This window comes from Manis javanica, chromosome 16 (assembly GCF_040802235.1).
Source record: "Manis javanica isolate MJ-LG chromosome 16, MJ_LKY, whole genome shotgun sequence".
Taxonomy (NCBI): Eukaryota; Metazoa; Chordata; class Mammalia; order Pholidota; family Manidae; genus Manis; species Manis javanica.
Genome location: NC_133171.1, coordinates 39,362,519 through 39,386,462, shown reverse-complemented (window position 1 = coordinate 39,386,462; position 23,944 = coordinate 39,362,519). Strand labels below are relative to the sequence as shown.

Sequence of the window (23,944 nt, the reverse complement as noted above, 5' to 3'; positions counted from 1 at the left end):
TAGGAATAGAACACAGTGAAAAATAGAGCAACAGTTGAGGTAGTTAAAGAACAAGATGGCTAAGCATTTTTTCCCAGTTAGACAAGAAATCAAAACAAGGGCCAGCTGCCAAAACTGGGCCTTTTCTTCTGCCTTGTAGGTTGCTGAACTACGTGTTAATATACAATTCACTCAGATTCTCCAAATATTAACATTCTACCTCACTGGCTTTACAAATATCCATTTGAGAATAAACTGCAGACATAATGCTGCTTTATCTCAAGATCCTTCAATGTATGTCTTCTAAAAGCAAAAGCATTATTTTATATTGTCCCAACACAATTTTCAAAATCAGGAACTTAGTATTGAAAGAATACTATTCATCATCTACAGCCTTATTTAAATTCTACCAATTCCACCAATAATGTCTTTTATAGTAAAAGAAAATATCAGCTCATCATTGTCATATCTTTTTAATCTCCCTTAAAGTGGAAGGGTTCCTCAGTCTATCTTCTATATTAGCAGTCATTTTGTAGCATTTCTTTCAAATTGCATTTTCCAGTTTTTCCTCTTCATAAGGGGAAAACAGTGACTTTACAGTGGAGACACCCAGCAGACACCCTTTCAGTCAAGCTATCAACATTAGTATCACCAGCCATGGCACAGATCGACATCATCTGCCTTCTAATATGATGCAATGAGAACACATAATTTTTGTGCTATTTCTGTGCAAAATGCATAATCTGAATCTGATATCATTCGTTTATTGCTTGTAATATGCCAAAACCATTCAAACAAAATGATTTCTTTTCCCTGCTTCCCTTGTCTGTCTATTGTAATGGCATGACGAACCATGTGTAATTACTTCACAAGTACTGAATTCAACTACCTTATTTTCTTCAAGATCTAAAGAGCCTGCAGGAGAAGGGTTAGCACTACAAAGAATGACAAGAATGTTTCTCACTTATGATCGCATATGGTTTTCCGGGCTTCCCTAATTGCCTTCACCCTTTGTATGTAACCAGTTACGTTCTTCTGTCTTTTTGTATATAAACATGTACACCCAGAATCTGGAAAGTTGAAGTGAAAAATTTAGTTCCTATCCAATGTTCCAGAATTTGAAAGAAAATATTGTTTATTGTGTTATTTTTGAACCAATTCCTGAAATTAGTTTAGGCTTCTCACTTGGATCAAAATACCAAAAAAAAGATTTTAAAGTATTTATTAAAATGAAATTTCTGTCTCTTTTCACATGAATGCCCAAAGTATAGTATTCCTATTATTTGCATAGAGAATGAATATATTTTTCCCATTGTGTAATGGCAAACTATGCCAAGATTCAAATTTTCAGAGCCATATGAAGTTTCATTCCTCATGAAACCCAAGTACATGATAATGAAAAGAAACATGTTTTCTTTATCAACATTTGTTTTTTATCTTTCTTCACCATATTTCATTCATTTTATTTGTTTCATTTTGTATCAGAGATTAATCTGGAGTGGCTGATTTTAATTACAAATCCCCTTTATACAGAACTTCTTAAATATGATTTTTAATATAATTTATTCCTAACTTCAAATCCTGTGGACAGGGAATGTCAACAGCTTCTAATAATTTCCTTTTAAAGATCGTATGAGTAATGATCCAGGGAATGGGGCAAATGAGAACCACTGGGAAAAAAAGTCAGAGGTAAAAGCAAACATAATCAGTAAGTGAAAATAGAGCCAGATTTGCTTTAATGACACATGTGATGCCTCTCACTCACTGCAAAGACCCAGGATGGCCCCTTACCATTGCTATTCTCCCTGTTTTCCCTAAAACAAAGATGATAACCAGGCATCTATTGTTTTAGTTCAACTGGAGGTAGCCCCCCCAAAATTATTATGGTAGAATTAGTAGAATATACTTCTAACACATTTTTAATGAACCACATAATGAAATTTCATACCTAGGCTTTGGTATTTTGTTATAATTTCTCTAAAATATTGCCTTCCAGTAATTCGTGTTATTAAAATAAAGGGAGTATTATTGCTGCTTTTTAAAATCAAATTGCTATCTGTAATATTTGAGTGAGTTACGCCTGACAACAAAATCTTTGACTACCTTAGTGAGCCAATTGATCCGTCATCCTATACATATGTCTGGTCACCCAGGAAACTGAATCATGTTTTGTTTTGTTTTGTTTCTTTTTTCCTTCCACAGGATGACATTGCTTGCTAGATAAAGAAACAAACTACTAGATGCACTTTGGAGGTATGTACTGACTCCTTAGCACCATCCTGGAAGGTCCATTCCTTTCCACATCCCGGAAAGTCCACAGTCCCTCTGCTCAGAGCCCCTCCTAGCTCTGGTTGGCTTCCCTCTGGTTTATACACAAAGGCTTCAGGTCCCAAGTTCAAGGGGTTCAAGTTGAAGATTCACCTTGAGTCATTTCATTAGTTTTAGAACTCTACCTTCAAACATAACCATGGGAAAATTTCAATCAATCAAATGCATATTCCAATAGCATTTAACATGGTTTCCCAGTTGCAACTGGGAAGGGCTTTCTTTATATTCTCACAACGCCTGGTACTCATTCCTCCTGTCTCTTTTTGTGTATTTCTTTCTCCTCTGTTTCTCTCAAGTTTTAGCTGTACATCCATCTTCTAGAAACCCTCTCTGATTAAAATCATATTCTAACTATTACTGGCTTCCCTCCTATCCATTTTCCTTTTAGATAGGGCCAGGCATTTCCATATGTAAAAGGGTTTCAGCCTCATATGCATTGCTTCCCTAATTAAATACATATTCCCAAAAGACAAAGGAACCCTACTTTGATTATACTATGGCTAGTGCAGTACATGGGACAATACATGGAACACATACACTTCAAACTTTGTCCAGCACAGCAAAGCACCTAATAAGTGTTACCCATCATTTATCACTACCTAAGGTGATAAAGAAAAATAATAGGCATCTAACAAATGTCCATATATTAATGCATAGTCCATATAGTTGATCTTAACTGTTGAGCTCCATTCTTGCATGGTTAAGTGACACTGATAAGAAAGTTAGACATGTGTAACAACTACAGAGAATTAGTAGTGTTTTCATCAGTTTCTGTGAGTCATAAAAGTTGCCAAACCACCATAATGGCAAAACTATAATCTGGTTCAATCAACTACAATACTTCATTGTTTCTACATGCCTCTTCTCAGAAAAAGAGCAAACATTTCATCTATTAGTACAAAACTTTTCAGAGTCTGTAGATGTTAATGTGTATGTCTTAGGGTATGTGCTTGTGCAGTTGGATGCTTTAGACCAGTGGACCTGAGGAACTACAGAGAAAGATGCATAAGCCATTTCCACAGTGACGACAGCTAGTAGTGAACTGCAAAAGCAAATTTGGTGGAGGGGAAGAATTGGAAGGTAGAAGAACTGGGGTTTTGTCCCACTCCTACCACTTAAGAGCTCAGGCAAGTCACTTCACCTTACTGAGCTCTAACTTTCTCTGTAACATTATGGGCCTGGCACAATGGCCCCTTATGCTCCTCCCAGTTCAAGCCTTTGGCCTCTGAAATGGTCACACAGAACAGTCAGAACATTGTTTAACTCAGTTCTTAGAGTGGAATTTACTTGAATTGCAATTGATACTGAGTAATATATGTTATTAATGTTAATGTTATATTATGTTATTATTTGTTACTATAACAAATAGAAAATGTATCACTCTAAAACTACATAGATGTTTTTTTATTTCTCAGACCTTCAGGAAAAAAATAGATCAATAGTACTAAGGCTTCTCTCTGTTTTTGAGTATTCAAGACTTGTTTGAGGATTATGATTGAAGATCTCTTAGAAAATTACCGTTCTTCTAAAATGTCTCATTTTAATGGTTGGACCTGCATACTCTAGTCCTGGGTTTCTCAGTCTCAGCATTATTGACATTTTGATAATTGTGTATGATGGAAACTGTTGCCTAATGTTTAGCAGCATTCCTGGCCCACTAGACGCCAACCCACACCCTGAATTGTGACAACTGAAAAATCTCTCCAAACATTTCCAAATGTCTTCTGGGATGAAGTTCACCTCCACTTTGAAGGTCACAGCCTAGACAGTCAACAGCCCACCTCACGCTGGATCTGTTTCCTTTCCTTTTCTGTCCATTGTCTGTCTTTCTCCATATATTCATCTTCCTTTCCTTTCCTCTATTTGATTTCTTTTTTCTTCTCCTTTTGTTTTTTTCTGTCTCTACTATATGTGACTTAGTTTTGCCATTGTCCAAACCACTGGCCCATGGAAGTTAAAAAAAAGTTGGCTCTGGGCCTTGATGAACACCCATAGGATGGTATAAGGTTAAAGGGACAGTTTTGAAGCCAAAGTTGGGATCAAATCCTATTTCTGTCATTTACCAGTTCTATGACAAATTGGAAGAGTTTCTTCACCTGAAAAACTACAGTAATAATGCCTTTTTCACAGGCCTTATGAAGAGTAAATGAAGTGAGTGTAAGTACTTGATGTGTTTAGTTTAGGGCATGGACATGGTGAGCTTCAGTAGTGGCAGCTACTATTTAATAACAATAATATTTAAAAAATAATTACCTATTTACTAGGAAGAAGGAAGTTGTATTTCAGTCACAATGAAGAGATTTCAAGAGTAGAAGAGCTCATAATAGAAATTAAAGCATTATTATTGTTAGTTATCAAAACAGGTAGAATCTAATCAGCCTGAAGAAAATAAATGTGAAGAGCAAAGTTAATGATGATTCTCCTTTGAGTCTTTCTGCCCAGTTAAATCCACAAATTGCTAATTTAATTGAAGCATCTATAATGTGACCATTTCACATAGGAATAACTTCATTTATTCTCAAATGTAAGCTGGTGGTAAACTAGAATTTATTAATATCATAATCATCTCAAAAGTAATGGCTCCCTTCTTCTATTGAAGAAAAAAATGTTGACTGGAAAGAATAGTTTGACTCACTAAATAATGTTCAGAGAAAATTTTTGAAACACTCTAATTTCAAAAGGCTAACGCTGGTATGCTGCTTCCTTTCAAACTAAAATGAGTTGGAAGGCCTTGGACCTCTGGTCTCTCTTTGCAGCCAAAGTCATTTTTTACTTTGGAGTCACTTGGGTACAGGGTCACTTTGCAGCCAACATCATCACATTCTCTAGATTATGTTCCTCATTTTCTAGTACTCTCCCCAAAACTGAACTGAAATTAAAAGTATTTGCAAAAATGACATTAAGCTCACTGATAAAAAAAAAGAGTCATTGCCCCCAGACATCAGGTTAAAAATAAACCATGGTCAGACTTGTATTACAGATTTGTGAAAAATCAGTGAAATCTGCCAGGTAAAGGGAGCTTGGGAACAGATCCTTATTAGCATGGCCAAGTAGCTGACCAGTTGCTGACTGAGCCAACTCTCTCCATGAGCTGCCGTTCAACACATAGGCACACGCAGTCACAGAAACTCACTCCTGGATTCTGAGACCCAGAGAGATTGAAAAAAAAAAAAAAAAGACCAGCTAAAGCCAGATAGGGCATTGATGTCCAGGCCAAGACTAAGCCTCCTTATCAGTACACAATTCAATGCTCTTTGCTTTCTTTAAGCCAAGGACCAAAAGGTAGATGGGGATAAGACATGTGGCCCTGAAGATAGGCTTCCACCGGTGAGTACATAAACCAAGACCTGGGAACACTCAGGGCGACACCTTCGGGACAGAGCCACCACTGGGAAAATATGGATGAGTTTCTCCTGTTAAGAAATGAGGAGTCTGGGATTTTTAGAGCCCGATAGGGAAACAATAGACTCTCCTTCACACGCATACACACAGATATGCATTTGATTTACTAATCGCCAATGATGATTTTTACTTAAATAAAATAAAACTCCTAAACGAAACAGTAAAAATGGTCAGAACAAGGGCATCTAAACACTAGATAGAATGTTGTAAGTTACTTAAGGCTTAACTTAGAAACTAAAATACTACCTAGTGTGGTTTCATAGTCAAGATCACAATCTCTTCACATCCTATAGTATTTCACTTCTTTGACTAAGGCTGTGAAATCTTTCTAAGCAATTTCCTTCTCTGATGTATCTTTATAGCTGCATAATGCATTGCAAAGAATAGGTACTTGATAAATACTTAATGAAAAAAAATGGACCCCAAGAACATCAGGTGGCTTCAGTAGCTGCAAATATGACCTAATTCAAATTCCCATTTCTCTGGAAATTTCCAGATAGTTTTCACACTGAAGACCCTTTATTTCATGTATTGACCAAAATTCTGAAGGAAACAATGAGAGAGAAGTTTAGAAACTGCCCATGCTTGGTTGGGCCCTAAAATATATTTTTTAACTCTTTTTTTTAAGGTCATGATGGTGGAGTTGATAAAAATATTTTATAAGACAGCAGGAAAAGAACGTGCTTCATAATTTCTTTATAAATAATAGTACAAGTTTTATAAAGAATCTCCACATTCCTCTGCAATTAAGGGAAGATTTGCAAAGGATTGCCTATTTTTTGTTGTTTAAAAATTTACTTAATATACCTTGCTCTCAGTTAAAATGACACAGATTTGGCATGATATGGAAAGCAAGAAGATTTATTTATACAAAAGAACCCAGACATAAGTTACTGTTCACTGTTTAGAGCAAAAAAACTCTAATAGCTTAAAGAGTTTTGAAAATTGCTCGAAGGGAGTCTGGCTTGGGGTGTGATCATTGGATAAATCTTCTGTAAACAGTTTCTTTTAGGGATCAAACAAATGTGCTTTAAAAATAATTGCAAATGAAAGCCTAAAAGGGCCTTCATCCATACCCTAAATAAATAAATTTCCTTTTTTTTTTCATTCTATAAAGCCACCCACAGAAATTCTATTAAATATGGGAGTGGGGGAAAGCACTAAGGACAGAAGCAAAACAGTCAGAAACTGACAGACCAATAAGCCTACTGAGTGTAATTACTATGATGTTATTTGTACTAATAGGAGTCAGATAACATATGCAGTACCTGCAAACACAGGCTCAGTAAATGTGTACAATTCCCCAATCAGATAATGCTGACACAGATGCAGAAAAAATGGGATCGTCCACATATACCTCTCAATGCCAGTACGTTACAGTTATTAATCTGCTGAACTCCCAGTGCAATATCAAACTGAGCACTTGAAGCAGAATCACAACACCTTGGCATTGTACAGGACCTCCCACCCAGCATCGCACAGGCAGGCTTCCTGCCCAGCATTAACCCATCCCTGATGGAGGTCGCCCAGGCTCTGCTCCCATCCTGCAGGGACTGGCAGTTCACCACAATCAAAGCTGCCCTGTTCAGTTCTTCAGAAATTTAGAAAAAAACTTTCTCACACTGACTTAAATCAGCCTCCAGGGGTAATATCTCTCTGTTGATCTTTATACTGTATCTTTAGAAGAAACAATACTTCTTGCACCTAAAATGCTTTCATCACATTTGGGCCAGCACTTTCTGTATGTATATAAATATATATATATATATATATATATATATATATATATATATATATATATACACACATATATATATATGAGACAAACACTGACTTTTTCCTCAGTTTACTCATTCCCCATGACCAACCCCAAATACTGGACGACAGAGATCATATCCCTAAGTTTTCATGCTCTCGGGTATCTATCCCAGTTTTCTCAACTCTTTCTCCCTTGACTCGGCTTCCTACACTTTCTTCAGTTCAGTTGCTTTCTTTGAGAGACTTTTGGATTTACCAATGGCAGCCTTCAAGCAGGTCAGCCCTGGTGAACACAATGTCTGAAATGCAGTGTGACCAGCCTACGAGGACTGTGGCATCACATTTTCTCTGGACTTGAACACATGATTTTTACTAAGCAAACTGGGATTTCACTCACTATCTGTGTTTATCAGTCTCAATCATTATTGGGTATACTGCTGAAAAGTAAGTATCGTGTTTCAAAACATGTCACGGCCATGAGACCATGGAAAACTGCTGGTATGTCCATATTTTTCCTCTGGCAGTCTCTGATCCTCCCCTTCTCATTTATGTTTGCGTTACTTTTGTGTTTGTTAAACTATGGCCTTGGGGATTTGTTCCAGAATATTAGCCTGCCAAAATATTTTTTTAATCCCTCTTCTGTAATCCAGTGTACTGACTAGTCTCCAATGTTTAACACCTGAAAAATAATGAATACATCCTCTAGTTCTTCTTCTGAGTCACCATTTTAAATATATATATATTAGAAAGAATTAGACTAAGGACAAAGTCCCTTGGCAAACTATTGGAGCAATTGCCTCAAATTGGTTTTCATTAATCAATCAGCCTCTTTGTGGGAGAGCTACTCAAATAGCAGTCGGTCTGTGATGGTAACAGGAAATACAGCGTAACGAGCATTTTCCTGATGCTGGAGGTCATAAGCATTTTTATGTGTATTATCTCATTTAATCATCAGGACCATCCCCATGCGATGCCCTTATATATGGAACTATGTTTCATATAATGAAACTGAGTCTCAGGGAGGTTAAGCAATATTCCTGTTCTCCAAGGGAGTAAGTGGCAGATCTTGACGTCCCATTCCAAAGCTCATGTTCTCCGTCAAAAGGTAGATAGCCTCCAAACACCACGGCATCACTCGACTCAGATTGGGGAGCTGATGGAAAACATTTTAAAAGTCTCCATGAACTCCAGACACATTATGTCCTGATACTCGGTTGTAGATCTATAGCCAAGGGAAAGGAGAGCACACAGAATGTCCTTCCTGAATCCATGCTGCCTCCTTTCTCTTCCAGAGTGTATGACTAACCACTCTGACAACCTTAACTATCCCTTTTCTGGTGAAACAATAGCACGGTTCCTCACCTGTAGTGTCTAGTACCCATCTTTTTCCCTGTTTTCTGAAAAATGAAGTGTTTTCTAGCCTCTGTTATTAGACATTGCTTCCCTTGTGCATATTTTATCAAAGGTTATGGACCATACATTCAAGATCAAAACTGCAAACTCTTAGTACATTAAGATGTAATTCTTCTAGACTTAGAGGCTTCACCTCTTTGAGTGCTTATTAGGTAAAGTACTAAAATGATATCCTCTTCCTTCAAGCTGTGTTTTTATCCTTCCTTTGTTTTTTTATAAAATGATAGTCCTAAAAACTTTTATGTGTGTGATTAGCATTTATCAAAAGATTGGGGTCAACTCTTTAAAACTCCCTCTTACAGGGTCCCAGAGAGCTGAAACTTTTGCTGCAACATGTTCGAAAAGGAGCCACTTTAATTTTAAACTTTCCATTAATTGCTGTTTGATGCTTTCATGAATTTCATAAAGTCCATTTCTAAGGAAGAACTTGGCTATCACACAGTAAATGTGCCTCATTTTATAGATAAGAAAACAGGCCCATATATGACAAAGGAGGCAGGAATATACAATGGGGAAGTAGCAGTCTTTTCAGTAAATGGTGTTGGTAAAAAACTGGACAGCTACATGTGAAGAATGAAATTGGATCACTGGCTTACATAATACACAAAAATAAACTCAAAATGTATTAAAGACCTAAATATAAGACCTGAAACCATTAAACTCCTAGAAGAAAACATAAGCAGTACACTCTTGAACATAAGCATTAGAAATTTTATTTCTGGATGTCTCCCTAGGCAAGGGAAACAAGCAAAAATAAAAAAGTGGGACTACATCAAACTAAAAAGCTTCTGCACAGCAAAGGAAACTATCAGCAAAATGAAAAGGCAACCTACTGAATGGAAGAAGATATTTGCAAATGATATATCTGATAAGGGGCTAATATCCAAAAATATATAAATAACTCATACAACACAGCACCTCAAAAAATAATAATCCAATTGAAAAATGAGAAGAGGACCTGAATAGACATTTCTCCAAAGAAGACATACAGATGGGTAACAGACACATGAAAAGATGATCCACATCACTGATCATCAGGGAAATGGAAATTAAAACCATTATGAGGTATCACCTTACACCAGTCAGAAAGACCACTGTCCAAAAGACAAGAAATAATATGTGTTGGCAAGAATGTGAAGCAAAGGGACCCTTCATGCAATGTCGGTGGGAATGTAAATTGTTGCAGCCACTAGGAAAACAGTCGAGAGGGCATCTCAAAAAACTAAAAATAGAATATCATGTAACCCAGTGATTCCACTTCTGAGAATTCACCTGGATAAAACAAAATAACTAATTCAAAAAGATATGTGCACTCCTGTATTTATTGTCACATTATTTACAGTAGCCAAGTTATGGAAGCAACCTAAGCATCCATCAAAAGATGAATGGATAAAGAAGATGTGCTAAATATACACAATGGAATATTACTAAGACATAAAAAAGAATGAACTCTTGCCACTTGTGACAACATGGATGGACTTACAGGGTATTAGACTAAGTGAAATAAGTCACATAGAGAAAGACAAAGACCATATTTCATTTATGTAGTATTTAAGAAACAAAATAAAAGAACAAACAAAACAGACTCATAAACACAGAGAACAAATTGGTCGTTGCCATAGGGGAGGGGTTAGGAGGATGGAAGAACAGGTGAAGGGGATAAAGAGATAAAAACTTCCAGTTATAAAATAAATTAGTCACAGGAATGAAACTACAGCATAGGGAAAACAGTCATTAATACTGTAATATCTTTGTACATAGATGGTAACTCTACTTAATGTGAGGATTTAGTAATGTATATAATTGTCAAATCACTATGTCCTACATCTGAAACCAAAGTAACATTGTATATCAACTATATTTCAAGTTTTAAAAGAAAAAGAAAGCAACACAGGTGGGAAGTAAAAGAATCATCTTATGTTAAAGAAATAAAAAGTCAGAAAGTAAATATTCTCTATTTTTATCAAAATGCATAAATGAATTTTAGGAAGTAGTTCCATTGTAATGTTAATTTCTCCCAAATGTCCCTTGTACTTAAGAGACACTTCAGCCCTGATGTTACACATTGTATGTGTTTATTCATGCTTTAAAGGTTATATTTCTGCTCTACATCTTTCCATGTCTTTATTTGCAAATTTTTCCTCACAGATATGTATTGGTCTATTGGTTGCATTTTGAAACCAAATTGTTTAGTGTTCTCACCCATTGAGATTGCTCCTTCTTAAAGCAATAATATGGAAAATGCCCACAATGAGAGAAATACCTGTCTTCCCACATTAGTCATGCCAGAGAAGACGCGCACCTCTCACATTTTGTATATGAAATATCCACTGGTATTGGAAACAATTGTTCTATTGCTGTTTGCATCATTTACTCCACACCCTCCACCCCATCTTCCGTTCCTTAACCTCTTTATCTCCAGGAGATAGAAGTATGAAAACTTTCCCCTCGGCAACTTCATACCCCACAATTAAACAGAAAAGCATAAGGTCTCAGAACATCTAGTGAAATAAAATTACTACTGCTCCTCAAAACTCAAAGGAAAAAGTAAGAGTTTCCACAGTCATAGTTATTTTCATTCTTACAAGTGATTTCAACTAAGTATCACATTACAAATTCACAAGTGTACCATTGATTTAATATTATGGTTAAAGTAAGAAATGCTACTTCCTTTTCAGTGTTTGCCTCAATTTGTATAATCATGAAGAATGCATCTATAGAGTTCCACCCTCATTTAATTTTTTAAACATTCTTATGCACCACCAGCCCCTCCTATTTTGCTCATACCCACATCACTAAAACCGATATGGGTTACAGCCCTATAAACGCAAGGGCAGGTGCTTGAATGGTAATTTCACACATTCTACAATAGTTTTCCCAAATTTACGTTAAAAATACATAATTGTGGTTCCAACAAAATATGGGAAAGTGTCAAGATAGAAACATGGCAGAAAAAGAGACCATCACACACACAAAAAAGTTCATCTGTCACATTAATCAACTGGGTAGATGATAATTCTTCAGATGAGAAAGAGGTGGGTGTAGGATCTGGACGTAGCAAGTCAGTGGTCCCTTTTCTCTCTTCCTTTGCGTGTTTATAAATCCAGGACAAAAAATAACTCTGGAAAAACTTAATGCTCCGAAAATACTATCTTCTTAATTTCGAAGGAGTGGGGGTGGGGAGTAAAGCAGGAAGACATTTGGGGCTGTGAAGTGGGGATTCCCACCTCCACTTTCTGACCAGGAGCTAACCCGAGTCCCTAGCTGATGGAAGCCTCCACTTACCTAACACCGAGCTTCATGCCTTGAGTAGATAATGAGAAATTAAACTGTTTTACAAAGCGACAGTATCGACGAGACCTCCTCACAAGTGTTATTTTAATGAATTCGCACCATCATTCCCGTTTTATAGCTCAGTACATGGAAGATGAAGCTATGAAGTAGCTCGTCCAACTGCCCCGAATGGGGGTCAGGGTCCTGATTTGACACAGTAATCCTGATTCTAAGTCTTGGCTTTTCCCTTTGTATTATCTGTGCTTGCGGGAGATGGAAAAGGGAAACCCAGGCGGGCCATGAATGTGTAAAAGAAAAAAAGGTAGTTGGTCCGTCAGGCAGCCCCACGGGGAAATTGCTTATGAGGTCTTGAGTGATAAGCACCAAGGCGAGGAATAGGGGAAGGAAGGAAGTCCGAGAATATTAGGTGATTCGTAATTAGATTTTTAGAAAACAGGAAACATGAGACATGAGAGTGCTCACGGTTGACGCTGATTTAATGTCAAAAGATGTTTTTAGGTAGTATTTTTTAGTTATATACCTGCGCCGAGAACCGCCAGCAGAGGGCTCCATGCTAGGTGTATTAGCTTTTGATTGGTGTGGCGCCTTCGTTAATCGGAAAATATACCCTTTATCTGAGGCTGGGAAAAGGAGGGTGTTATTAACTCTCCTCTCTGCTGTACAAACGGCAACATAAACGAAAGGGGAAAATACGAGTATAACTCTCTGGGACGTGTCCAGTACGCTTCTATTGGGCTAGCCTGTGCATGCCCCGAAAAATAAATATGGGCATAAGGCAGGACGAAATGAAAAACGAAATACGATGGAAATGCATGTTTCACTCGTTTATTTTTCCCTTCAAAACCGCAGTCTCTATTACCTTTGGGCTCGTTGTGGTTTGCATGTATTGAGTCTGCGGGAATCTTTTCCTACATCACGTGGAGTTTAAAGCAAAATGCACCAAAGGGAGCAAGAAAAGACGGCTCAAGTTAGGAAAATTTTCTCAGTAGAGATTGAGCTTTTATTTGTATATTTTTCCAGGCGTTTGAACTTTTTAGGTGTGAAACAATAGCTCTTAAAATAAGTAGGTGTAATAAGAATGGGATTTTTAAAATGCCCTTAGCCATAGGTCAAGAATCTAAATAAATCGCCGAAAAAGAAATCGAATTGCCGTGCAGGATCTGCTTATACAAAATACCGACAGAGGGCGCTGTTGCCCGTTCAATGACTGAAGGAAGACTCCCTAGGAAAGATTCTCCTAGCAATTTCTAGGATTTTTTAAAATAATGCCCACGTTGAAAAATTGACTAGAGATTTAATTATCGCTGTGTGTTTCTTTGGGTCTTTCTTTATATATGTGTATATGCTTTTTAAATTTGTGCTTCGTTCTTAATAAAACCAGATTTGTTATTTTGAGTTTCCCTAAAAAATTTATATTTGAACCAAATATTTCAAGTCGTTTCTAATTTTAAAAATGCCTAATATTAGCATAAAATAAAATTACTTATGCGAAATTTAAACTTATACATATATAAGGCCATCAAAGAGTTATACTAACAGTATATAAAATAGTTTTATACATAAAAGTATCCCTCTGAGTTTTTGTTGTTGTTTTAAGATGTGTACTTGATTTAGTTTAGACTGATCAATAATATGTCAAAAAGAGATGAAAAAGTGTTAAAAGCAGGTGGAGAAAAAAAAGATTTTTTTCATTGCTTTTTATTTGGGTTGAAATCATCTTCAGATTTTAAAAAAAGGTAATGGAGTTATTTATTTGAAAGGGAGATGACAATAATTCCCATTAATAAATTCGTGTCTAGAAAATCTGAACTTACAAGTCTATAATATCTATCTTGCAGAATATTGACCTGGGACTGATTTTAGTTCTGAGAAGGGTGGAAAGGGAGGGTAAAGCTCATTTCAAGTCCCACCATCAAAATAAAATTAGGAAGAATGCCTTTCCATGTCCAGACCAGCTCTGGGAGCAAAGAAGAAAATCTCCGTTATTGCTCCCAGAGGAAAGCTGTATAGATTTTGTATGATTTCGGGTGTTAATATTTAAAGTAGAGGAAATAGGAAGGAAGGAAGGAAGGAAGGAAGGAAGGAAGGAAGGAAGGAAGGAAGGAAGGAAGGAAGGAAGGAAGGAAGGAAGGAAGGAAGGAAGGAAGGAAGGAAGGAAGGAAGGAGGGAGGGAGGGAGGGAGGGAAGGAAACAGAATGCAGGGAATAAAAGGAGGGAGGAGGGAAAGGCAAAACATAAGAATTAGAACTGGAAATTTAAAAAGGGTTTTATTTCTGAAGACCCTTCTTAAGTACCTTCTTTGTGTTCCTTTCATGTGACTTGTCGTTTTTAAAAAACTAAATAAAACGTGCGGAATTGTTCATTCTGCGTTATATGAAGCGTCTCCCTGGTTTTCATCGAACGGATATCCACCGCGGGTGTGCGGAGCCCTCTCCTCCAAGAGTGCTCGTCCCTGCTCACACCCGGCGCGCTCAGCACTCGTGAGATTTACACACAACCGCCTTTTGCAGATTCACTCTGATCAGGTTTAATAACTTCCACCCCATATTGCCCCGTCCCTCCTCATTCCCTCCTGCCACTTATTTTCTGCCGCAGGGACAGAGCTCCTCCACTGGACTTCTTTTCTGGCTGTAGGGATCCTTCTGCACCCTGAAAGGGAGTAGAAAAAGAAGGGGGGAAAGAGGGGAATGAGGGGAGTATTCACTTGGTGATGAAATCTGGAAACACTGGATCTTAAAGGACACCCATTTTCAAGGTTTGGTTAACTTTGTTCTTGTTGTTTACGATTTCCTTTAAAATGAACTATACAAATCACCTTGCTAGGAAAAAAATACAACTCAAAACAAACAGAAAACAGACATCCTAAAATATTTTTCACTGTCTCTTTGAAGAACATTCTGCTTAAATCTTCCAAAGTTTAGGTGATCGTTTCTTAATTCTCCATAAATAAAACCACTTAAAAGTTGTAGAGGACAGATGCAAATATAAAATGTCCTGTGCCTCTCTGCAAAGAAGGCTCAAAATTAACATCGTGTGAATGTGTATGTTGCTCCCAACATCCGAAAAAAAAAAACTTCATAAAATGGAGACTCCAGTCAAGAAAAGAATGGCACATGGAATCCGTTGAAAATACGCACAAACAACCCCTAAAATGACAAACGGTACAGACTGAGGTGTTCATACAGTATTTAGGTTTCCAAATACGTTGGGCAAAGTGATCAGAAAATATTAGAAATGGTCACTGTGGTGAGCTGGCTTTTTTGTTCTGCAATGACAGAGGTAGAACTTTAAAAAAAAAAAAAGTTGTGTAGACATCAACCCAGACAGATCGCCCTGAAAATCCCCAAATCCATCTTTCAAAATACCCTCCTGCAGAACACACATAAATTGGAGCATTTGTATTTTTAAAAATCTCAGTAATGGCTCCCCTTTTAAAATCTACACAGAAAATGGGGGGCTGTTGACCCCCTGGTTTCTCATTATGAATTGTAAAGACTTCAGTCAGTGCCTACAATGATTCATCATTTTCAATATAGAGGTTTTAATGTGTATATTTATATTAATTTCACTGAACAACTCTCTCTCCTTTAAATGCTTGAGTCTGTAGAGTCTGCGTGACCCAGGGGTGCTTATATAACTAAATGTGGGTGTCTGGGTGTAAATACGTGTTTATGATTTTTATAATATATATGTCTGTGGGTTACATCTAACTCCTGTGTGTGTAATGTTTTTCTCTCTGCTGAGGCTTACTTCTCCAGCCTATTGTTTGAGACAACAGATATAAGTTGCGATGGGAGAGGAGCGTCGGATTTGGTGTGTATCCCCCATTTCCAATTATAGATGGATCATTACAGACAGCGGAGTGCTGAGAAGCCAGACATCTGCTCCTCACATGAATGCACTCACCTCCTAGAGACCAGGCTGCCATCATGCTCTGGAAGCTCGTGGAGAATGTCAAGTACGAAGATATCTATGAGGTGAGCTGACACCCCCAGATGCGTCTTAGAGCTTTGCAGATAGAGAATTGGAGCTTCTTGACACCCCAACTGATAGATATTTTTAAGCTATTTACTCGTAGATTTCCGGTCGGTTTTCTCAGCTTTCTCTTAACTTTTAGAAAAGCTAGGTTGGGGAGAACTTCGCTTCTGAAAATGTTAAGGACTTTAAGGTTGAAATCTGACTACTTTAACTTAGAAGATTTATTTTATTTTATTTTTATTTCTCTCTTCCTACACCGCCCCCCCCCCCTCCTTCGGCTCTGATGGGAAATGTGGTGCTACTGAATGTGGGCAGAGAAAACGAGAACTGATTAAGGCGAAGGCTCTCCTCCTTTTGAGCGTGGGAGAGAATCAGGTTTTCAAGCCTCATTCGTAACGGACTCGGGCTTGTAATTTTTATTCTCAATAAAATTTCTAAAGCCGGTAACAAACGGATCAAGTAGGGGACGGAAAATTAGGAGGAGGAAGTAGACAGATGGATAGATGCGTGCCGACAGAGCGAGCCCAAGGCTAGCAGCCGTAGCAGACATTTTTTTTCTCTTTTCTTGTGTTTTGCTTCTTTGAGGGTCCTTGCGTCCAAACCACCCCCATGTTTTGGCATTTTTAAGAAATGCTCTGCCCCTCTTCAGTGCGCACGGTTCTTCAGCGCTGAGGCTAGCGCCCCTCGCCCTCGGGCTGCAGGAGACGCCGGGCGGGGTTCGGGCGGCGGCTGGGCGGCTCTGGGGCGCGCGGGCCAGGCGGGCGTCCCGGCGGGCGCACGGCGGGCCGTGCACAGACTACCGGCGAGGCCCGCGCCACTTCTCCCGGCGCGGAAGGGCCTCGGCGAGCCCGAATCAGGGGCCAGGGGCCAGGGGGAGCAGCGACTCCGAGCAGACGTCGAGGGAGGGAGGAAATAAAGACAAGGTTGGAGGAAGGCGCAGAGGGGTTAGAGAAGCGGGCGGTGGGAGCCGGCGAGCTGGGCGGCGGAGATCGCGGAGAAGTTGGAGAAGGAAGGAGGAAGGGGAACAAAGTCCCAGGCGACCGGCGCGAGCGGCGCAGGGTTGGCGGGACGGAGCGGTGGCGGCTGGACGCACAGAAGTTCCCGCGACCTGCGCGGGGAAACACGGCCCGCCGCGCCGGGAACGCTCGGGAGAGCCGGGCAGGCCGCCGCAGTGCGGGGACCAGGGGAGCGGGACGCGCAGCAGCGACCGGCCGGCTCCTCGCGAACCCGCTGGCCCCGTCCCGAAGGGCGGACAGGCCGGGACACGTGGCTCGATGCCCCCTGCGCTCGCACCCAGGGCCCCCAGCTCTGCCGTCCCTGACTTCTGATTTCGGGGTGTGCGTGTGCGTGTGTGTGTGCGCGCGCGTGAGAGTTCCTTCGCCTGCCTGCGCAATGATGACTGGGGTTTTCCTTTCCTCTTTGTGGTTGTGTACCGACTGTAACGAAGAGCCGCGCCTCCGCCTGGTGGGTTTGTTTCGGTTCGGCCTCCTTTCTTTATCTACCGGGAGAAATAATGGAAAAGTCGAAGGCGCTAGAACTATCCGAAAGAGTGTGAGCGCCCGAAGTGGGCATGCCACTGGCGGGGACGGGGCGGCGGCGTAAATAGCTCGGGGTGTACGCAGTGGGGTTTCAGTGGGTTCTGTAAGGTAAGCAGGGGAACACTTGTTCTTTAAGAAGAGTAAACTGGCTAAATGGGGAAAGAGGGAGGGAGAAAGACAGAAGGGAGGGAGATGGCGAGAAGAGGGAGGGGTGGAGTGGAAGAGGGGGAAACGAGAGAATAAAGGGGACGGAGAGGGGATGTTGCAGGGATTCCTTTCTGCCTAAATTTTCAACTCAAAAATATAGAAGAACCCGCAGTACGGTGGAAGCAGCCTATTTAAGGCCGGAGGAAGGTTGAACTTTAACAGAAATGGCAGTCAGGCCAGTTGAACGGGTTCCTGAATCATCCAAAAAGGTTTTCTGTTGCCCCTGGCTTTGCCTGGAAAGGCTGTTTAGTGTACTTCAAGACTGATTGCATATATTTTTAAGTTGAGGTGAAAATCACAGACTGTATGAACACTAAAGAGGGAAAGGTTGCATAAGGGGTGAAAAGCCCCCATCTCACCTCTATTCTTTAATAAATAAGCATTATCTCCAATATTCAGTCGAAGTCTGCAAACATCACTGTAAACAAGCCGGTTTACTTTTCTCTCCCCTCCAAATGATGAGGCAACGCCTTAGCCTTTTTCTTTATTTTCTTTTATTATTATTTTTTAAAATCTGCACTCAAAGCACCGAGGGCGATCAGTTCTTCCCATTAGGAAAGTCCTCTCCAGGAACAGGGACACCTACTTTCTACACAAGCCCCCAGCGATGCTTTCCCTCCGTTCCTTGTCCCAGGGAGCAGGGGGCTGCTTTACGCTGTCCCCGGCTCAGTTAATTGAAGTTCTGCCTCTTTCCTGCTAAACTTTTTCCCCAGTCTGCCTTTGCCAGCCCCCTCGTCTGATTACATCTAGTAATTCTCCACTGAATGAACGTCATTTACAATAGTAGGGGAGCTCTGTGCTCGCTGCTGCTTCACGCTCCATTTGTCCTCCATTCTCCCTTTAAAGTACTCGTGTAATATTAATAGTCATGAATATCAATTATTATGAGGCGGTGTAGGCAAGCGGAGGGAGGAAGGGGCGCCGGAGCAGTCTGAGCCCAGCTTCGGGTGGAAGAGGACTGCATCTGGAGCCCCGAAGAAGGGCAGAAGAAAAGAGGCCCCAAAAAGACAGCAAGAGACCGATAAACAGCTCTGTGTGTGACAGGCATTGCCAATCTTGTTTAGGGGTGGGGGTGGGGGTAATTTTTTTTTTTTTTTGATGGCTTGTCCTGGAAACACCTCAAGCTCGGCTCCTGTGTCCAGCTCGTTTCTCTGCTGGACTCCCTGATTTTTTTTTTTAATCATTGTTTGATTTTGAGCAGTAACCAGGCTTTTTTTTCCAGATGTTAGTCCACACCTATTCATCCATGGTGAGTTTGGATTCACGTTGTACCAGAATTGCATGCTCCCTCCTCTCACTGTCTCTCTGTCTCTCCGTCTCTGTGTGTGTGTCTCACTCTCTCTGTTTCTGTCTTCCTTTGGGCGCCTTTGGCTTGGTAATTTAGCACCATAATTGGACGAGGCTGCAGCTGCTTCTCTCTGCATTGTGTTCTCCGTCTGAGCTCCATGAGTCAGCTGGGGAGGGGGGAGGCCAAACAGAAAAACTTTTTGTCATTGCAGCTTGGAAATTTAGGTGATTATTTCTCCAAAAAGAATCATGGGGACTTTACCATGGCATTGCCACAGAGGAGAGGGAGAGACCTAAACACCCCCTCTCCTAGTGCCCATCTCCGTCCCCTTAGGTGACCACTCCAGAGAGGACCAACAATAAGTTGTCTGGGCTTCCCCCCACCCCCTCCCATCGCAACCCTGGGTCCTTCATTTCTCACCCTAGGGTATAATCGCATTAGATATAGAAAAACAACCTCAGAGAATAACTCCTGAGAACCACAACTCCACTTAACATGGGCTAAGGATATGATTTCGAATGAGATCCATTTCAATCAAACACTATTTAAATGAATTCCTCTCCAGGAGGGAGGAGTGAGGGGGTCCTCAAAGCAAGCAGACTCCTCGGAGCTCCTGGAACTATCAGGCTGTGTGGGGAGCTCCTGGGGAGCCGGCTGGGCTGCCAGTGAAAGCAGAAGTTGGTTTTGAACAGGCGGAGCAACATAGGAAATAGTACGAAGTTGCATTTGCTATGCTTTGGGCCTCCGGAAGAGTTAGAGAAACAGTTTATAACACTGAGAAGAGCAAATACCAAATTTAAGACTCCTATATTTTGAATTAAAGAATTTAGAACCTCCCTCCACACGTAGTTACTTTACCCTCACCCCTTTTGCTGGCTTTGCACTCCCAACAGAAGGCTCAGATGGTTAAGTGGGTGAATCTCCCCATTATGCCCCCCAAAAGCCTCGCCTTTGGAATTGCTGGAATCATAAGCCCTCTGAGTCCAATCGGGAGTATAAGATTCAGACTTTTGCTTTCCCCGTCCCGGGAAGAACACACAGAAAATAGGCTTCTCCATTTGTCGCTTGTATTTTTTCTCCTCTCTCTCTCTCTCTCTCTCTCTCTCTCTCTCTCTCTCTCTCTCTCTCTCTCTCTCTCTCTCTCTCTCTCTCCCGCCTCCCTCCGCCCCCCTCTTTCTCTCTTTCCTTCTTTCCGCTCCCAGGACCGGCACGATGGCGTCCCGAGCCACAGCTCGCGGCTCTCCCAGCTGGGCTCGGTGTCCCAGGGACCTTACTCCAGCGCCCCGCCGCTGTCCCACACCCCGTCGTCAGACTTCCAGCCGCCCTACTTCCCGCCCCCCTACCAGCCGCTCCCCTACCACCAGAGCCAGGACCCCTACTCCCACGTCAACGACCCCTACTCCCTGAACCCACTGCACCAGCCCCAGCAGCACCCCTGGGGACAACGGCAGCGGCAAGAAGTGGGCTCGGAAGCCGGCTCTCTACTGCCCCAGCCTCGGGCCGCCTTGCCCCAGCTCTCGGGCCTCGACCCCCGGAGGGACTACCACTCGGTGCGCCGGCCAGACGTACTTCTGCATTCCGCGCACCACGGCCTGGACGCGGGCATGGGTGACAGCCTCTCGCTGCATGGCCTCGGCCATCCCGGAATGGAAGACGTCCAGGTAACCACAAACAAACAACAAACAAACGAAACAGACAATAAATAAATAACGAATGCCCCGGGAGTGGGGAGAAGCAACTCCGTCTCTTTTGGCGGAGGTAGTTTCCCTCTTAGAACAGGACCAACTGGACGGAACATAGATAACTGTTTATGGCTGTATAGTGGCAGTTTCTGGAGGTCCAATTATGAAAGCTAGAATCGCTAGAAATGAAATCATGAAGGAGCAAAATGTGTGTTCTGATGGCTGAGAATCACCAGAATCAAGACTGGACACTTTTGTCTTGCCCCAACTGCCCAACTCCTTCCTGTCCCTGGTGCTTTGTGCCAACAAGCTGAGTACCCTCCCCAAGAGCCCCCACCCATCCACCCTATGTCCCATAGTGGGCCTGGCCAGCTGATATGGCAGATGAAGACCTGGCTGCCTAGAGGCTGCGACTGCAGCATGGAGGCGCCTTCCTCTCTAGACTCCTGAGGTTCCTGCTAGATCTGTAAAGACTTTGTTAAGCATGACAATGCAGAGTGGAAGAAAAACCTGTGCTATGTTTCTTTCAGCCAGGGCTTACTTTGAATGTCCCATAAGCAGCAGAAGCCCTTTTCCAAGATAACTGAGTTCCAGAGTCATCAACCAAGAAATAGAGTATTTGTGAGAACAGACCCAAAAAGCCCTAATGCTATTAGGGAGTCCATGAGGATGCATAGCATTTTGGAGATTCTTTTCACCTTTTGGTCCATGAAAAGACTGTGGATCAATATTCTCCATGTCCCTCTTCAGTCTTCCCCCTCTATTAATACTCTCCTCTTCCCAAAGCCACCATCCTAGTTGAAGAGACATCACGTGTTTGTTTCTTAAAACAAAAGGCTCAAAACACTCCCCCCACCCATCCACTATCCCATCTGCAACCTACACAATAGAGCCTGATTTGGTTGAGAATACTTGGCTAAACTAAACAAAGAAACATCAAAGAAATGACTTCTAAAAACTGTCTGGGTGATTTTGAACAGGTCTCCTTTTGCTCTGTACTTTAGTCTCCAGAAAAGATAAATATGGTTGAAAGGTATTTGATTGACACTTCAGTCTCATTGGCATAGTTGTGTATATTATGCATCATTATAGACATACCTCTAAAGCAAAAGAAAATGAAATGGGAAAGGGAAAAGGGTACATAAGGCCTTCTCTAACTTTTTGGGGTGGCGGGATGTGTTTTGAACATTTAAAATGTGACAGCATTTGTGTGTAGTCAATGGTGGTTTATTGTTTTAAAGGAAATTCGGTTATTGTTTCCAAAAATCATGGAATCACCTGATTTGTGGCTAGATTTACCTGTAGTTGATAAGAATGATAGTTTTGTTGATTTAACCCATCTTGACTATTCCTGTCTGGAGATATTGCTCATTTCAGAATATCATAGGAGAAAGGAAATATTTAATAGTTTTTTTTTTAAATGCTTGGACTAATACGTGTCTTGGGGGAAAAGTTTTTAAATTAACCTTTTTGGGCACGGTTCAAAGTGCTAGATAATGAAAGTGAATCAACTCATCACCATTGCTGTTGGCAATGCTGACACTGGCCGAGTCACCATCCTGCAGGCCCGAATGGCTCAGGCGACAGAACCCAGGAATTCCCCCAAAGAGGAAATATATTTCTTTGGTTTTCGATCTTTATTGATTGATTTTTGTAAGATAGGATTGCAAAGCGTTTTGAGTGTTTAGCAAGTGCGAAGGGAGAGAGAAAAAGAGGCCAGGTCAGGGTGCATTCGGAAGAACATGTTCTTCAAAACGTCGCGCGGCTGGCGGAGTTGTTGCGGGTCGGGAACACAGCCCGCGGAGGTGGAGGTGGAGAGAGCCCGGAAGAGAGAAGGTGAAGGCCGGGGCCCCCGAATGCACCCGCCCCACCCCACCTGTGTCCCGTCCCTCCCCCAGAAGCAGCCCAGCTGGTCGTCCGGCTAGGTGCGGAGGCCCGCGGGACTTTCTCCCGATGACCCTCAGGGCCAGAGGTCGCGGGAAATTCACCCGCGCCTGTCCCAGGAGGGAAACAGCAGGGTTAGAGACGGTCTGTCTGCGCGGCGATGACAGGCCTCCAGAGGCTGAAGAGTGCTTGACGTGCACAGGGCAGGTAATAAGGAAAAACGGGGGCCGTGCCCCTGCTACCAGACCCCCGAACCCCAGAGGCCGCGCCTCCTCTGCTTCATCTGGGGGAATCCACTTCCGAGTTAGGAGTCTCGGTGCAGGGGCTGCAGTTACCTGCAGCTACGGACTCGGGTGGCTGCGCCCGACCGGCCTTTAAGAGACCAGAGTGCCTGGGCCTGGACCCCGAGGGCCTGGTGTGTTCCGGGTCCCCTATCTCCACCGCAGCCGAAGACGGGGTCCGGAGGAAGCTGCTGGCTGCGGGCCTCCCAGCGAGGGGGACTCACCTGGGTGAGGCTGGGGGTGGTTGTGTGACCCAGACACACGAGGCGTGGGGCCACCGCCCCGACCGTGAGAGGAGAGGAGAAGAGCTAATTAACCAAATGCTTCTAATATTTTTTTAAATGAAACTATAAAACCCTGTCAATTTCTATTTCAATTTACTCACAGGGGCTATTAAACTAGCAAATCGCTGTTTGGGTTCCGGGTATGCTACATTTCACCCATTGTGCGTATGTGAGTGTGGGGAGGAGGGGCAGTGTTAAAAACTCAGAAAAACAGCATCAGAAAGAAAGCGGGGGTGAGATGACACCTACTTTGGAGTTGGTGTGGCTGCCCTGAACGCTTACTTTCTTTTGCCCGTCGGGTCACCTCTACTACCCATGCGTATGAACACAGAAGGATGTTAAGTCAACCCCTCAACACACCAACACACAGACACCCACAGACAGACAGACAGACACACACACACACACACACACACTAGTGTCTTAAAGCAACCCCTGGTATCACTTTTAACTAAAGAAGTCTAGTAATTACGAGTCTGAGTTGTTTTTCTGCGCTTCCGCATGCAGTCCTAATTAAATCTTTACGATCCTCCCTGTGACGATTAAGCGCCAGCATGCTGCGTGAATATCCTGTACAAAAACCCAGCAGGCGGCCGTAATTAGATAGAAAATCAGACAAGAGCCTTCT

The 23,944-nt window shown here is 41.8% G+C and overlaps 1 protein-coding gene across 6 annotated transcripts in view; it reads left to right on the top strand.

The window, feature by feature from the left end:
* The first annotated feature begins 15,888 nt into the window (after positions 1-15,888).
* The window catches only part of TFAP2B (transcription factor AP-2 beta), a 28,696-nt gene continuing 20,640 nt past the window's right edge, over positions 15,889-23,944 (top strand). Inside the window, exons 1-3 of one of the 6 annotated variants that reach the window (XM_073224103.1) lie at positions 15,889-16,151; positions 19,120-19,146; positions 20,388-20,846. In XM_073224103.1, coding sequence (XP_073080204.1) covers positions 16,071-16,151; positions 19,120-19,146; positions 20,388-20,846 — 567 coding nt within the window. In that variant the 5' untranslated portion in view covers positions 15,889-16,070. Of the gene's footprint in view, positions 16,152-16,491; positions 17,076-17,107; positions 17,799-19,119; positions 19,147-20,387; positions 20,847-23,944 lie in introns of those variants that run through there. The other 5 variants (XM_037003047.2, XM_073224102.1, XM_037003048.2 and 2 more) reach the window with 5 other exon arrangements.